We start from the raw sequence: 15510 nt of genomic DNA, 5'->3' as shown, positions 1-15510 counted from the left end.
TGTTCCCAACTTTGGCTTGAGCCTTTCACATTATGTGTTTGTGGGACTGTTCCTCCAGCTGTTCCCTGTCATCAGACGCTGGCCAGCTGTGTGTGTGTGTTGAGGGATTGCAGTCACTTCACCAGCAGCTGTCCAGCGTCGTTTCCGGTCCTCAGCGGCCGTTTGTGTGATTTGCGGCCCTGCAGCTGTGTCTCTCAAAAGCCTTATTACAGAATATATAGCAAAGAGTTGATGCATTAAAACAAATCTGAAAGTATCCACTTTCTTTTTCCAGGTGCAAATAAAGTCATCGACGTGATTGATGTCGCAAGACAGGCAGACAGCAAGCTGAAGCTGGGAGAGTTCGTGAAGTATTACTATCAACCTGAACGGCCCAAAGTGTTGAATGTTATCAGCCTGGAGTTCTCTGATACAAAGTACGTCTGTGTGAGAAACTCAGTTTTCTTTCTATGCAACATAACTTCACTGCAAATTAATTTATGCTACTGGTTAAGATGACATACAGTAACACTTAGGTCACATTGTTGTTGCATTAGATGACAAAATGGCAATCCAAATATCCTTTGTTTTTAAAGAAAGATTGTTTCTCGGGCCTGATATACGATTGTGTAGCTACTTGAATTCAACTAACATTTAGCAAGTGCTCGTTTGAAATCTTTGAAATTGTTTCCTGCTCAATTTTAGGATGTCTGATTTGGTGGAGGTTCCTGAGATAGCGCAGAATATGTCGTGGGTGGAGAACTACTGGCCCGACGACTCGTTCTTCCCCAAACCATTTGTGCAAAAGTATTGTCTCATGGGAATGAAAAACAGTTACACAGACTTCCACATCGACTTTGGAGGAACTTCAGTGTGGTATCATGTTCTTTGGGTATGAACTGAGATGCTTGACAGCTCTTTTAACTAATGTTAGTTAGGCTAGGATTCGTTTTTTTTGTGATGTTGAAATTGGTGGTGAGATTTTATGTATCAAAAATGTTGATATAACTTCATTTAAAGCAAAAATAACTATCGTAATATAGTAGTCACCATTTTAAGTGGATCATAAACCTTCATCAAAGTTATACATGAATTTTGAACAAACTTTTTTGATCCACTTCAAATGTTGACTACTGTATATATCGTTCAACGTGAAATAACATTACTCATATCGTCATGTAAAATTTTGGTCATATCGCCCACCCCATTCATGAATAATTAATGAGACTCAAGTCATGTGATTTTATAGTTTTACAAGAGCTGCTAAGCAGTTCCAATGACATACTGGTTTTGTGTTTGTGTGCGCAGGGAGAGAAGATTTTCTACTTGATCAAGCCGACTAAGGCTAACCTTGCACTATACGAGTCCTGGAGCTCATCACCCAATCAGAGCGAAGTATTCTTTGGGGAAAAAGTCGACAAGTGTTACAAATGTGTGGTGAAGCAGGGAACTACCATCTTCCTCCCCACCGGTGAGAACACAGAATTAGACAAACTCCTGAATCCCTTTTTGTGTCCATTTAAAAGATTATGCCCACCCACCTGTTTACATTATAATAATCAGAATAAGCTTTATTCGCCAATGTGCGCAAACACAAGGAATTTGTTGTGGTTTCCAGGAGCTCTGAGTGCATACATGCATACGTCCATACATGCATATATAACACAAGAGGATAGAAAGAACATTTAAAAAAGTAAGATTAAGAAAATAGATATAAAAAAAGTAATATACATCTAGATGAGAAGACTTGTGTACAGATGTGTGCGTTATGTACTGTATATACAACTGTATTAATAAAAATATGTATTTTACATAGTAAGGATCTATTTATTGCCTAACTCGCAGGTGGCATAAACACCATACTGATTTATGAATTATAAAAACAGGTGCTAACTGTTTAAGGTGGAGATAGCCTGAGGAAAGAAACGTTTTTATGTCTGGATGTTCTAGTGCACAGAGATCTGTAAGTGCAAACAGGCTGTGGCCGGGGTGAGAGGGCTCTGTGATGATGTCATGATGCCCGTATTCCTGAAGTTGGGATAATAATGATTATTTCTAATTTATCTATTATTTATATCAAAATTGCAATGAACATTAATTTAAAAATAATTATAATACTTATAAATTAAATTAATATATTAATTTATATAATATATTAATTTAATATATTTTGTCAAATTATATAAAAATATAAAAATAAAATAAAAATCATGTTAAAAATGTCAGGTTGGTACAGCGGTGATATTAAAATGAAAAAACAAGCATTTGTTTTGCCATAAACTTTTATTATCATCATCATAAGTCATGTGATGCAACCAACATGCAGCAACAAGAAATGTTTTTATAGAGAAGACCTCAGACACTCGTGACTAACTATCAAGCTCAACGTGTCTCTTAAAATATCAGATCATTTGTAAGATGGACAGTGTAGTACCAAAAAGTAATATTTATAAATGAATAAGTCACTATATTTGTTGTAAAAAATAAAATAATAACATATAATTGTGTACACTCACGTGTTCAAGGCGTAAAGGAATAAAAATGTTTTACTTGACATTATTAGTCATTAATTTGAAACTTTTATAAAAATAAAAAAAAGGTATACGTTTCAAACCCATAATAACCAATATGAATACAAAATGTACATTGCTAAGAGCCTAACTAACTAGATTTTTAAAGGATTTTTCCTTTACTGTTGACAGTTGTCATTTACTTAAATAGCAACATTTTATCCTTGATTGACCCCACAACAAGAGAAAAAAATAGGATGTACGCTATCGTATAAAAACGCATACACGGTACGGCAAGGCGAAAGTAATATCAGGCGCTTTCCCAGGACTCCTGCCAGGAAATTGTGGATCAGCGTCCAACACTGATGACCCTTGTTCCAGTGGGAATGTTGGGCAACGGTCTTCGCTGAGCAACGTGGTAAACAGAATGAAAACACTCCGACGGGCTGTGATGCAATTCACGTGCATCTCACCGAATGGAAAGAATGAAAAGTGTCAATGTTATTTTAATCACCCATGAGAGGTGCTTTAATTCAGCATACATTCAGAGTTCTATAAATGCTCTCTAACCAGTGCGGAGGTAGACAGTAGACGTGACCCTTCTAGGGGGAAGGATTCATTATCACAGCATGTGTGTTTGAGGAGTGTGAAAGCGAGCTTGTGGGTTTCCCTCCTCGAGGAGAACGTCACGTATGACGAAGCAGAAATCCCCCCTCTTGTTCGGCAGCATGTCTGCACACGACGGCCAATACACATCCAGCCAGACGGAGAGATAAAACTGATATTTCTGTCAGTGGGTGTGAGATTACGCTATATTTAGCTTTTGCTGATGTGTGTTTGTTTGTGTGTATTACACACCGGCTACTGATGTGAATTGTGTGTACACTGTGACTACTAAAAAGACTACTACCGGTACAATGTTTAGGTGGTTTAAGCTAATGTTTAAAGGAAATATGACACATAAACAGAGACACCATTTTAAAAGAATGTGAACGTATAAAATAATTATTGTAGGGCTTGTGAAAGGGAATTAGGTCAGCATAGAACAATCTTTGTTGAGGCGTGAACGTTGATCTCTGTTGCCCTCTACAGGTTGGATCCATGCAGTGCTCACTTCTCAGGACTCCATGGCGTTTGGTGGGAACTTCTTGCATAACTTAAACATAGACATGCAGCTCAGGTAAAAACCCTGCATCTATTCCTCAATATTTATCCTTTTCTATACGGCCTATGCTTTTCCTGTCACTGTAGTTTCATGTTTCTAAACGGATATTCCTACTGGAACTGATATACCTCTCCAACTTCTTTTCAGGTGTTATGAGATGGAACGCAGACTGAAGACTCCAGATCTCTTTAAGTTCCCGTACTTTGAGGCCATCTGCTGGTATGTGGCCAAAAACCTTCTGGAGACCCTTAAAGGTGAGTGGGACAGGACAACTCCTGCAGTGCTTTAGGCTAGGGGTAAATGAAAATAAAACATTAGCTAAACATTAGCGTCACGTGACTATTAACCAACATCAGAGAACTATCTACATAAAGTATTGTCAGTTATTCCTCACATAAAAGCGTTCCACTTGATGGTTGCGGATGGAGCTTCTTGATGGAGCGGAGATTGAAACGTTTGTGTTTTCAGAGCTGCGGGAGGATAATTGTCAAGCTCAGGATTATCTAGTGGACGGGGTGAAAGCTTTAATCTCATCACTGAAGACATGGCTGAGGAGGGAGGCAAGAGAACTTCCGCTTTGATTTTTCTGGTGAAACTCCTGTGGCTGTTCTACATGGTTATTTTCTCGTGTGTTTCCTCCACAGTTGACTCAACCTAACAGTGAGGTTCCAGACCATATCAGGCCAAGCCATCTCATCAAAGCTCTGACCAAGGAGATCCGCCACCTGGAGGTAAGACGAGCCCGAGGAGCTCCAGGGGTTCTGAATTGGGGGTTTAGACACTAGTTCACACAGGTGTTGTGACCGTGAGAGATATTTGGTGCTTTTTGTTTTGATCTTCACTTTGCAACTTTATGGGAACAATTCCTTTCTGTCTTGCCAATATTCTACTTAAAATAAATTAAATTCAATCAAAATAAATTAAATTAAACCTAACTAAATCAAATTATATGAAATAAAATTTAAAAATGTATATTAAATATTAAAACACATTGGATTAAATAATTACATTTATATTAAACCTATATAGCTATATAACTACATTTTAATTTAATTAAACAATTTAAAATCTTAACTTATTACACTTACTTTAAATTAAGTGAAATTAAAATAAATTCAAAATGAATTCTTACACAGCTTAGAGTAAATTAAGATTGTTCAACTGAAGCAACTTTACAATACATTTTTATTAAACAATTTAAAATCCTAAATTAATATACATTTTTACACAGCCTGCACTTTAAATTAAATATTCATTCTTACACATCAGTAATAAACTTGGAGTAACTAATTTGGTCAACTGAAGCAAGTTTACTATTAATATTCATTAAAAATGTTATACATTTAAAATATTAAGTTAATTTCTAATCCTTACAAAGCCTTTACTTAAATTAAATCAAATTAACATTAATTCGTTGAGAAAAAAAATCCTATGCTAATTAATATGAGTGTTTCTACATAACCTAAAACGGCTCCAAGTTGAAGTGATTGGCTGTGTTATTTTCTTAAACAGGATGACTCGAATAAAGCTGGAAAATCTCAGGGAAGTGCTGAGTGCCCTTTAACACGCTCAACACTGGAGAAAGGATGTCAGGCACGGCGTGCAGCTCGGAGGCTACGAGACCATCGTCATCGACACCACCACCACCACCATCATCATCATCACAGCCGCAAACTGCCCTCTAACTTGGACATCCTGGAGCTTCACACGCTGGAGGTATTAAAGAGACTGGAGGTCGGACCGCTTGTGGAGGTGAGCGAGGTATTATCATCCCCCATAATGCACTGCAGCATGAAGCTCAAATTTCTTATCTGTTCTCCACGGCGATATTAGCCTTCATTATTCCTCATATGACTGTAATGCAATGCTATCAAATGGTTTTAGAGGGCATTTTCACCTTGATATTAGATAGGTTCACTGCTTTAGCAGCATGCAATTATTCTATTTCCAGTAAAAACATCTCTCGTTTCGTGTAACAGGACCCAACCTTCAGCTCCAAAGTGAATGGCAAGTTTAAGAAAGTGTCTGCAGTGTCTGCAGTAGCTGTTGATGGGAGTCATGACAATGCCCTGCGCCTGGTGCTATGTAATGGCAAAATTATGAGGTGAGGGTCCCAGTAGCTTCTCTTTTTGTGACCATTAGATTGGTTATCTGTTAGGCACTAGTTTTCATTATTATGAGTGATTATCAGTCAATGCACAGTAAGATTAATGGTTCAAGTTTAGTAATTAAAGGACTAATAGGACATATTAGATATTATAAGAAAAATACAATTTTATTACTGTTTATTTAAATATTTAGTTTGAAGCAAAATACATATGTAAGAAATAATTGGCTACATGCCTTTGTTTTCATTTAAACATTTACATTATTTAACTTATTTAATGTTACGTACCGAAATTAGTAGTGAGAATAGTGACACTGTGAGATTATTTGTACCTCTTTAATTCTTGACATGGAATGTTTGATATTTTTATATTGATATTTTTATCTGCTTTTATTATCACCATTAGTAGTAGTAGTGGTGGTAATATTAATATATAACATATTATAAACTACTGATCATAAGTCGGGGGTCAAAAAAGATTTTTAAGAAGATATTAATACTTTTATTTAGCAAGGATGAACTAAATTGAAAAAGTGAAGTAAAGTCCTTCAAAATCCTGGAAAAAAATATATTATGATTTCCACACTGAAGACTGATGGTAAAGCTGAATTTTCAGCATCATTACTCCACAGGAATAAATTACATTTTAAAATATATTATAATAGAAAACAGTTATTTGAAATTGTAATAATATTTCACAATATTATTGTTTGCTGTATTATCAAATAAATACAGCCTTGTTGAGCTGAGAGACTTAACAAAAAACATTTTAAAAGGTTTTAAAACCCTTTTGAATGGTAGTGTATGTTTATTTATAACTTGTAAATAAATAAATATATATATATATATGTTTTATTTATTAATGTAATATATTAATTGAATAAAGTTTTCTGTTTTGGTGGTCCTTCCTCACAGGGAGAGGTTATCTATCAGTAATGTGACAGCCAAAGTCAATGGAGTGGAAATGTTGCAGTTCCATCAACACAGGATCAAATTGGAAAGAATGCCAATGTGCCCACAAGAAGAAGTGAAAAAAGAACAGCGAGAGGATGAATTTGGAGTACACTGCACCATCAAGAAACCACTCAATCATGGTGAGTCGCTTGGAGCTGTAGAGGTTGTCACGACTCAGCTTTTGCTCTCCAGACTGACTATACACCTTATTTTGCTACATGGATGTAAGCTATTTTCTGTGAATGTGTGAGACTTCTGATTCATTAGCTGCTAAAGGGATATAACTAGAAGAATAGTAAAGTGTGCTACAGTATTATTTTAATGTACTGACGTAATTACAAACACATAGTAAGAAATACCAGTTTGGAATATCAATCAGCAGTTTTGCACAGCTAAAAATACCTGAAGTTAAAAATGGCCGCACCTGCTCTTACGTAAAAAATTAGGTGGATATAAGATTGAAACCAGTCTGTGAAAAGACAAAAGCATTTTTTTTTCTGTCATTATTGATTGATTGGTTTAAAAATATTTGTTTGACCAACATCTTATTTTGACAGGTCTAACTGTGCAGACAGAGTCGCCACGTGTAGCATCTTCAGACAGTGACTCGGAGTCAGAGGATTGTGCTGAGGTACTGATGATGTCCATTCAACTCTCCACGAGCTCAACACAGTTTTTGGTGAAATGGCTTAAAGTGGTCATGAATTGAGAAATCAAATTGTCCTTGGTTTATTGACATGAGGTCATTGTACTATATAAATATCTTGTAAGTTTCAGAACTCAAAAACAGCTTTTATTAAAACCAAGCTCCCAAACCGACTCGTTTCGGATTTTGTCACATTATGACGTCATAGCGTGACGAAAGACCGCGTCTACAGAAGATCAATGTCTACTTCTAAATCATTGCCTATTTAGCTCCGTCCACTTAGTTTGTTCGCTTCGTTTAACTGTGGATTCATTTTTAAACAAGACATCGTTCGACGCCGTCTTCTCAGAGGAACTAAAAAAAATAAAAAAATAAAAAAATATAAGGTGATGCGGTGCCGACTACATTGTATCATTCAGTGATGTTGCAACGTGTGAGTAACAATGTTTTTACCATGTGTCACTATTGCTTTCTCTGTTACGGATAATTTGATATGTACTCACTTTACTAAAAATTATGAACGATGAATATAATAACAACAGTGCAACATAATTCGGGGCAGAATTTCACCGGTTAAATTTTTTTTTAAACATCTGAAGTCTTCAAAACTGTTCCACACATGTAATGCTGGAGACGTTGAAAAATATTTTATTTTCCAAAACTGTTAACCAATCATAGCAGTGGACGGTTACTTTCAAGTTGTGAATGCGGCATGCCTATCAAAACAGTGTTTCAAAGAGAGGGTCCAAACAAGAAATGGATAGAAATGAGCCTATTACTCCTACATTAGGATGGGTTTTGATGTAAAAATATTGCTAGTGTTATAAGTGGACCTCAAAGAACAATTGAAATGAAGTTCATGACCCCTTTAAAATATGTGCTGCCATCTCATTCCTGTGCGTCACTCTTTCTCTAAACAGAAACGCTCATCAGAGTCAGGGAGTTCTGAGGAAGAGGATGGAGCCAGCAAGAGAGACTCAGGGAGTTTTGTGGAGCATCTGAGCGGCCACCATAAGCAAGCGTTAAAACGGTATGACTGCCCTTCATTTCACACACCTGAGAAAACCGGCAGTTCAAAAGCTAATTTAAGTAGTTTTTCTCTTTTTGTGCTAAAATTGAGAACTGCTTGTCCACAGAGAACGTCCTACCTCACCGAGAACAGACAGTGCCATTCAGGGCATGCTGTCCATGGCGGGGCTGCTGTGTCAGCAGGCATCCGAGGGGGCCGATTGGTGGAGCAGTCAGGGTAACAGCAACAGCAGCAGCAGCAGTGATATGTGGGACAGCAGTGAACCCTGTTCAGCGCCCCGCAGCCCGGAGGGAGAAGATGGGAGTCTCGGGGAGGAATATTCATATAGAGAGAGCTCACTTTCTCCTCCACTCCACCCCTCCAAAAGACATGCGCCCAACCCCACGCCCATCAGCAACCAGGCCACTAAAGGTGAGCACTTTCGTACACTAAAATAAATAATAGTAGTAATATTTGTATTATTTCTTAGAAAAAGTCAAACTTTCGTTTGCCAAATCAGGTCACACGTGGTGCAACCAACATGCAGAAGAAGAACAAAAAAAAAAATATATATATATATATATATATAGAGAGAGAGAGAACCCATCATGATTGTTTTTCCATAAGTAGTCAGTAATTTGACCTTTTTATGACATATGATGTAATCATACTTATGAGTTAATTTGTTGATATTTGTACATAAAATAAAATAAACGCATGAATCAATTTTGAAAATAAGCTAAAACTACATTTTTCATTAATAAAAAATGTGAATGAAAATGTTGAAAACTTGTATATGTAAAAAAAAAAAGAAAAAAAAGAAATCCCTTAAATTTCTAAATGAAAAATGTTTAAAAATTATTAACTACTTTTTTTTACCTTAAAAAAATATGTAAAATATTTTTTTGTTTTTTAAAAAATATATTTGTTGAAACTATTTTTTCCTGGAAAATATGTAAATAGAAATTTTGAAAATTGATTTGTTAAAACCACTTTTTTTTCCCTTGAAAATTATGATGTAAAGCTTTTTTTGTGCAAATTGTTGAAACTATTTTTTTCCCTTGAAAAATATGTAAATTGAATAATTAGAAAATTGATTTTAAACTATTTTTTACCTTAAAATATGTTTAAAAAATTCATTTTTTTTCTTGCATGTGTACATTGAAAATTTTATTAACTTTTTTTTTTTTGCCAATTAATAATAGTGTACACACATTTATTGAGGTTACATGACATTTTTAGAGTGATTCAATTTGTCAAAACCTTTCTTAAAGGGGGGGTACAATGGTGTTTCATGTATTCAGAGTTGTTTACAGTGTTAAAGAGATGGATTCTCATGCTAATAATGACCAAAGTTTGAAAAGTTATTTTGAACGAATAACAGAGAATTTCTGTGCTGAAAATCATACTTCCGGGTTGCAACACGTTTCGGCTGGTTTTTTTCTATCGTAGATCTAATGACGTAGACCAGAGTGGAACTCCTTATATGAGCATTGCTCTCGGAAAAGCGCGTTCACGCACACGTCGACCAGAGGAGAGAAAGACCGCGATCGACGCGCTACTACCGGAAATCATCATCAGCAGCGCTAAATAGGAATGGTTGATGTCAAGAATGTCTCCAAAAAAGTGTGTTTTGGGATGTGAGGGAAAGTTTACCTTGTTCAGCTTCCCAAAGAACCCAGTGTTACTGGAACAGTGGATGCAGTTTGTATGTTGTGGATGCTCCCGCTTGACTCTATAGCTCCGCCCACGCCCAGAATCAAGGTCCTCGGCTTTTTCCGGATAGAATCGGAAAGCTGTATTTTTATTTTATAAATATGATGAAACTAAAGACTTTTTGGAGATATGAAGGACGCACTATTACTCTATAGGTACTCAAGATTAACATGAGATTGACTGAAACTAAGTATTTTACCCCCCCTTTAAACATGACTTGAAATACTACATTTTTAAAGGATTTTCCTTTATTTTGTTTATGTATTTTTCCTGTCATTGACCCTCTTATGTCGTTTACCCATAAAACCCAAGTTGGAGATCACTCCAAAAATGTGTATTTTTGGGCTAACAATTATGTTTGCAACAATTATACTTTGAAGAACATTCTAAACTTTTTGTATCGACTTACGTCATGTTTTTGTGGTTGTATTGCAGGAAAGCGCCCTAAGAAAGGAGAGGCGACAGCTAAACAGAGGCTTGGCAAGATATTGAAAATGAGTCGCCATAAAGGCTTATTCCTGTAGCATGACGGAGGAAAGAATGAGACTATGTGTAATAAATCAACACAGCTGCTTTTCTTTATACGCTGGGATTATCCACACACACACACACACACACACACACACACACACACACACACACACACACACACACACACACACAGTTCTCTTACTCACTGTGCATGTTTAGGTGACAGGGTATGTTTAATGGCTCACCTTTTCCACCAATCGCACGAAATACACAACACATTATCCATCAACGCTGGGAAACTGCTTTACCTTGGACAACATTTAAACATTAACAGCCAAAAGTTTCAAGAGGAAGCACAGAAACGCATGGTCGGATGCCAGAGAGCAGGCAAATGTGTATCACGGGCTGAGGCCTCTCCTCTCCCCACCCTACCTCTTCTCACATCTGTAGCATGAGTGTCCAGGCGCTCGCAGACACTGGGACTGTTCCATTGTTCCTCGGATTCCCCTCATTATCAATCTGCCTATTTCTCTCTCCTTTTGATTGTCTCAGGCTGGAGTATGAGCTTTTGAAATGGTGCTGATCGTTTATAAACCCTTTCCCAACCTCCCCCTCTACCCCTTTAAGCAATAATTGTACAGCAGTGAGTGATGTATTGATGGTTTAGTGGGCCGCACTTTTAGGATGCGCAGGAAGTCCTCTCATGGTGGAACCATCAAATGAAATCGAAGAGTGGCAAAGATACAACTATATGACTTTCCCTTGATTTGACAGTGTTAATCCTTTTTATTGGTTTTAAATAAGTTAATTATTTTAATATTTTGTACCTTAGTTTGTAAAAACAACATTTAAAAAAGAGAAAAATATGCTGACAAATGCACATACAGCAGAAGTCAACCTTTTATTTTTTTTAAATATCCCTAAAGGTAGTGAAACTCGGAATAGTCATTTTACACTGGCACAATTGAGAAAATCGTACATGTATACACACTTATTCGCCTCTGTCACAACCCAGTGGCCACAGAGAGGTACTGCATCCTGGAGCGCTGCCCCTGAAATACTGTATGTGATGTAGTGTGCGAGGACTAAATAGGCTTGTCACGTGATTGACAATGATCTTTAGCTCATTCTGCATAATTTATGTTCTATTGGGTTTGTTATAAAATGTTTGTTTTTTTTGACTGGATAACTTATTTATTAATTTCAAAGATATAAGGATTTATATTGCATTCTGAGTTTTCCGTTTTTCCTTTGCATTGAATAGTTGTGTAAATACGAGTATAATTTCGAACGTTACCAATTCAAGAGTTATGATCTTTTGTTTAGGTTCAGCTTTATGGGTTTTGTAGTTAACACATTTAATGCTACTTTTTTAAATAATAATAATTTGAATGACTTTACCTGTAAAATTTACCTCTGAAATGTTAGCGCAAGTTGACTTTGTTTGAATATTGTTGCTTTATGTTTGTCTTTGCGACCCGTTGAAGCGGGACAAATTAATTTCAGCGGGAACACACAAAAAAAAAATGGTGGTGCTTGTGTGAATTTCTTAGAGAGGCTATGAAACGTTTTCTCAGGGAACATCAAACAGGTGACATCTTTGAATTCATCACCAGCACCGTCATATAATCGCGTTTTGTACTCGTTCCCACAAACTTGCCAACAAATGTATATATTCCCATTTATTTTGTGTCTGGTAAATGTCAAACCCAGATTCTGAACAAAATTGTGTTCCACTGTAAAGTATATAAAATGTAGTTTGTAAGGCTTTGTGAGGATAGAACAGCACCAACAGATTTTGATTGGCTATTCTTGACTGTTGTGTAAGAAGTTCAGAAAGCAAATGCACTATTTTGGATCTACATGACTTGAGTCGGATAGCTGCTAAAACTCAGGCTTTGTTACGGTTTTGAGTTTTGCTCATCCGCGAGTGTTTTATGATAAAATGTTCCTCTGTTCCCACTCAATAACCTTCACGTAGTAGACAGACACCCTTTGAAAATGTCAGCATTCTGCGGAAACCGGCTCATATCCTTCATATTTGATCGATCGAGCTGTTCCATTGCTTTGACGCATTAATTGTACAGTATTTATTAAGCTCTAGCATTCATTTCCATACTCAACTGTGGTATAGACTTAATGTCACTGTGTTTTCAAATGCTGTGTTCTGTTCCTTCTCTTCAATAGTTCTCTTTGAAAAGTGTTGGATGTGATGGACTTTCTTCAATGCAATGTATATATAAGATGAGGGAGATGTTTTGTAGATCACACTGTTTTCCCCTTCCCTTTACCGAGTGTTATGTGATAAAACACTGTTCTATTGACAAACTCACGAGTCGATGGTTTTTATTTATTTAATTTATAATGCAACTTTTACAATTAGACTTGATAAATAAGTCCATACACATAACAGGAACTTTCAGTTTTCTCGACAGAAAATGCGGGACTGCGATCACAACTGGTGCACATCTGCAAACCCAATGAGAAGAGAAAAATCAGTCATGCGTGCTGTGGTAACACACCAGGTAAGAAATAAGCAATTTCCTCTGCATGTAAATGACTTGAATTCATGTGTACGTTGAGTTGTTGAGGGCAAGTCTACTCTTCATCATCAGGTGGGATTCCCAGCTCCTCATCGGTCCATGCTGAAGTGTCCGGCCATGGGAAATGACCCTAAAGAGACATTTAGTTAAGTGGCTGGTGGTCAGTTTATAATGCCTAAGAACAGAGGCATCTCATCTCATCGTGTGCTGATGCAGTTTCCGCTCACCAGGACGGCGTCCGGGTCGTGCCAGCAGTGCCACAGGATCCAGAACCACATGGCACCGCTGAGCAGCTCTGACTGGAACGTCTGGTTCTTGGTGATCTGAGGAGGTTGTCTGTACTGGGGTTCAATGTGAGGCCCACCTCCTGCCCTAAAACACACAGAAACATCTACAGTAAGTATAGAACAAAATGTAATGGATAGTGGTAACTTACTCATACCAACCACAGTATTACAAACAATGAAGAATGCAGTGATAACCTTGTAAGCTGATATATATATATATATATATATATATATATACATACATACACACACATATAGTAGTTTTAAGAAATGAGATATATAATACATACACACACATATAGTAGTTTTGAGAAATGAGATATATAATACATACATACACATATAGTAGTTTTGAGAAATGAGATATATAATACATACATACACATATAGTAGTTTTGAGAAATGAGATATATAATACATACATACACATATAGTAGTTTTGAGAAATTAGATATATAATACATACATACACATATAGTAGTTTTGAGAAATGTGGGTTATCATCAGTGTTTTTAGCCTTGTAAATTGATGTACCGTGGTAAATGGTTTTGTATATAAAAATGTGTATCATTCACCGCCATGTATTACCATTTGATACTGTCAACCATACGACCAGAGTAACGTTACCTACTTTCATTTAAGGCTATACTATTCATATCTAGATTCCAGCAATCTCTAAAAACTGACCATGGACGTTTATTTAAACTAAATTACTGCCATTATTCCGTTTATAAAGTATTATTTAAACTTTACAAGACACGAAAGGCACTTTTCTGGAGCATGTTTAGCCGATTAGCCTTTGGTCGTAAACACTCACTTTCTGAGGGTCATCTGCTGAGGTCCACGCCTGAGGAGCTGCAGGCCGCTTCGGAGGACACCCGCCGTCCTCCCGAGAGAAGACATGCTTATGCCTGTGCCAGCACTCTGTGTTATTCAACGAGTATATATCGAACTGACTACTACAGTAATCAGACAGAGAAATGTCACCTTTACAGCGGCGGTTTCTCTGGCCTGCTAATAACGAGCGCTGTGATTGGTCACTTAAAAAAAAAGCTTTTTAATGCCACTCACTGTCTATTCGCTAGATGGCGCCAGATACCCACTCAGAAAATATGGTATATGGATCATATTCATGCGTCTTTGGTAAAAGATAAAACGATAAACAAAATGTAAGCGTATAAAACATGTCATTATGTATATATCATTCAATATAATATTGAATGATATATTCAATTTATTCATTTATTGCACTAAAAAAAAAACTACATTTTATTCGTTATTGTAATCTGTTCTTTTCATTTAGTTAGATTCTGTAATTGGCAAAGGTTGTAATCAAGATATAAGAGATTCTGCTTCTTGAGTAGCCCCCTTTTTATCATTTATTTGATGGCAAATTCAGAAAAACCTTCAGATTTTATTATTGTATCATGCATTTAAAGAAATGAGAAGAGTGATCATTATCTGTGAAATAGTACTTTATTGGCACAAACAGCAAAATTATTATTTTCTGACTTAATAGAACATCCTCTGTGGTTTTCAACACCAAGGCCGTCTATTGTCCAGGCATTTCCCAAAAGCATCATACGCCTACCGGTAAATAGATTTTGAAACTATAACATGATTTTTCTAAATAATAATTATGTAGCCTGTGGATAAGAAAATAAGTTGCTTGAATCTAGTAAATGTTCATCTTGAAATAGTACTAACAATAAAAGCGATTTGTTTACTTTATTTTAAAAAAAAATCACAGCAAAAAGACATGTGTACCACAACCTTTAGGTGAGCATTTATCCTAAAAGGCCTTTTGCTTGCTATAAAACATATGAACCATCAATTAGACAGCAGATGGCATGTAGAAGATTGTGTACAAATTATTTTTTAAAGCAAAGTTTGGATCATCTCAATCACTTAGAGGCCTTAGAAATGCACGTATCAAATATGATACAAAATGGCTTTATAGGGTTGTAGTTAATTATTATTACTCAGTACTTAAATGTATATTACACTGTAGCACGGACACCTTAAAATAAAGGGTAACATATACTTACCATAGTAATAACAGTAAATTATGCATACCCTCAACCAAATCATAATCCCTACCCTAACCCTATAGTAAGTAGGCT

At 36.3% G+C, this 15510-nt stretch overlaps 2 protein-coding genes across 6 annotated transcripts in view; one reads left to right on the top strand and one right to left on the bottom strand.

The window, feature by feature from the left end:
• The window catches only part of kdm7aa (lysine (K)-specific demethylase 7Aa), a 59561-nt gene extending 46676 nt beyond the window's left edge, over positions 1 to 12885 (top strand). For 2 of the 4 annotated variants that reach the window (XM_079622226.1, XM_079622228.1), the window contains 14 exons: positions 275 to 416; positions 685 to 871; positions 1288 to 1450; positions 3582 to 3669; positions 3802 to 3908; positions 4123 to 4214; positions 4299 to 4385; positions 5167 to 5406; positions 5634 to 5758; positions 6677 to 6855; positions 7273 to 7346; positions 8282 to 8391; positions 8498 to 8802; positions 10522 to 12885. In XM_079622226.1, the coding sequence (XP_079478352.1) occupies positions 275 to 416; positions 685 to 871; positions 1288 to 1450; positions 3582 to 3669; positions 3802 to 3908; positions 4123 to 4214; positions 4299 to 4385; positions 5167 to 5406; positions 5634 to 5758; positions 6677 to 6855; positions 7273 to 7346; positions 8282 to 8391; positions 8498 to 8802; positions 10522 to 10610 (1988 nt within the window). In that variant the 3' untranslated portion in view covers positions 10611 to 12885. Of the gene's footprint in view, positions 1 to 274; positions 417 to 684; positions 872 to 1287; positions 1451 to 3581; positions 3670 to 3801; positions 3909 to 4122; positions 4215 to 4298; positions 4386 to 5166; positions 5416 to 5633; positions 5759 to 6676; positions 6856 to 7272; positions 7347 to 8281; positions 8392 to 8497; positions 8803 to 10521 lie in introns of all 4 variants that reach the window. The other 2 variants (XM_079622225.1, XM_079622227.1) reach the window with 1 other exon arrangement.
• Positions 12886 to 12895: 10 nt separating this feature from the next.
• On the bottom strand, positions 12896 to 14416 carry ndufb2 (NADH:ubiquinone oxidoreductase subunit B2). 2 transcript variants are annotated; one of them, XM_079622232.1, is made up of 4 exons: positions 14205 to 14416; positions 13328 to 13472; positions 13119 to 13230; positions 12896 to 13026 (listed from the first exon to the last, which is right to left on the bottom strand). In XM_079622232.1, exons 1-3 carry the CDS (start codon positions 14288 to 14290, stop codon positions 13156 to 13158), a joined length of 306 nt encoding a protein of 101 aa, XP_079478358.1. In that variant the 5' UTR covers positions 14291 to 14416; the 3' UTR covers positions 12896 to 13026; positions 13119 to 13155. The 2 variants fall into 2 exon arrangements, with proteins under 2 accessions (XP_079478358.1, XP_079478359.1); XM_079622233.1 differs by having other exon boundaries at positions 13135 to 13230.
• Positions 14417 to 15510: the final 1094 nt, after the last annotated feature.

Source organism: Phoxinus phoxinus (genome assembly GCF_949152265.1).
Source record: "Phoxinus phoxinus genome assembly, chromosome: 9".
Classification (NCBI taxonomy): domain Eukaryota; kingdom Metazoa; phylum Chordata; class Actinopteri; order Cypriniformes; family Leuciscidae; genus Phoxinus; species Phoxinus phoxinus.
The sequence above is the reverse complement of the archived record's forward strand: the minus strand, read 5'-3'. Positions and strand labels throughout refer to the sequence as shown.

Excerpts from the sequence above, each read along its gene's own strand:
- ndufb2 (XM_079622232.1), bottom strand. The coding sequence starts at position 14,290 with ATGTCTTCTCTCGGGAGGACGGCGGGTGTCCTCCGAAGCGGCCTGCAG. Across the intron at positions 13,473-14,204 it reads CAGCAGATGACCCTCAGAAA|GGCAGGAGGTGGGCCTCACA; the intron begins GTGAGTGTTTAC and ends TGTGTGTTTTAG. Across the intron at positions 13,231-13,327 it reads ACGACCCGGACGCCGTCCTG|GGTCATTTCCCATGGCCGGA; the intron begins GTGAGCGGAAAC and ends ATGTCTCTTTAG.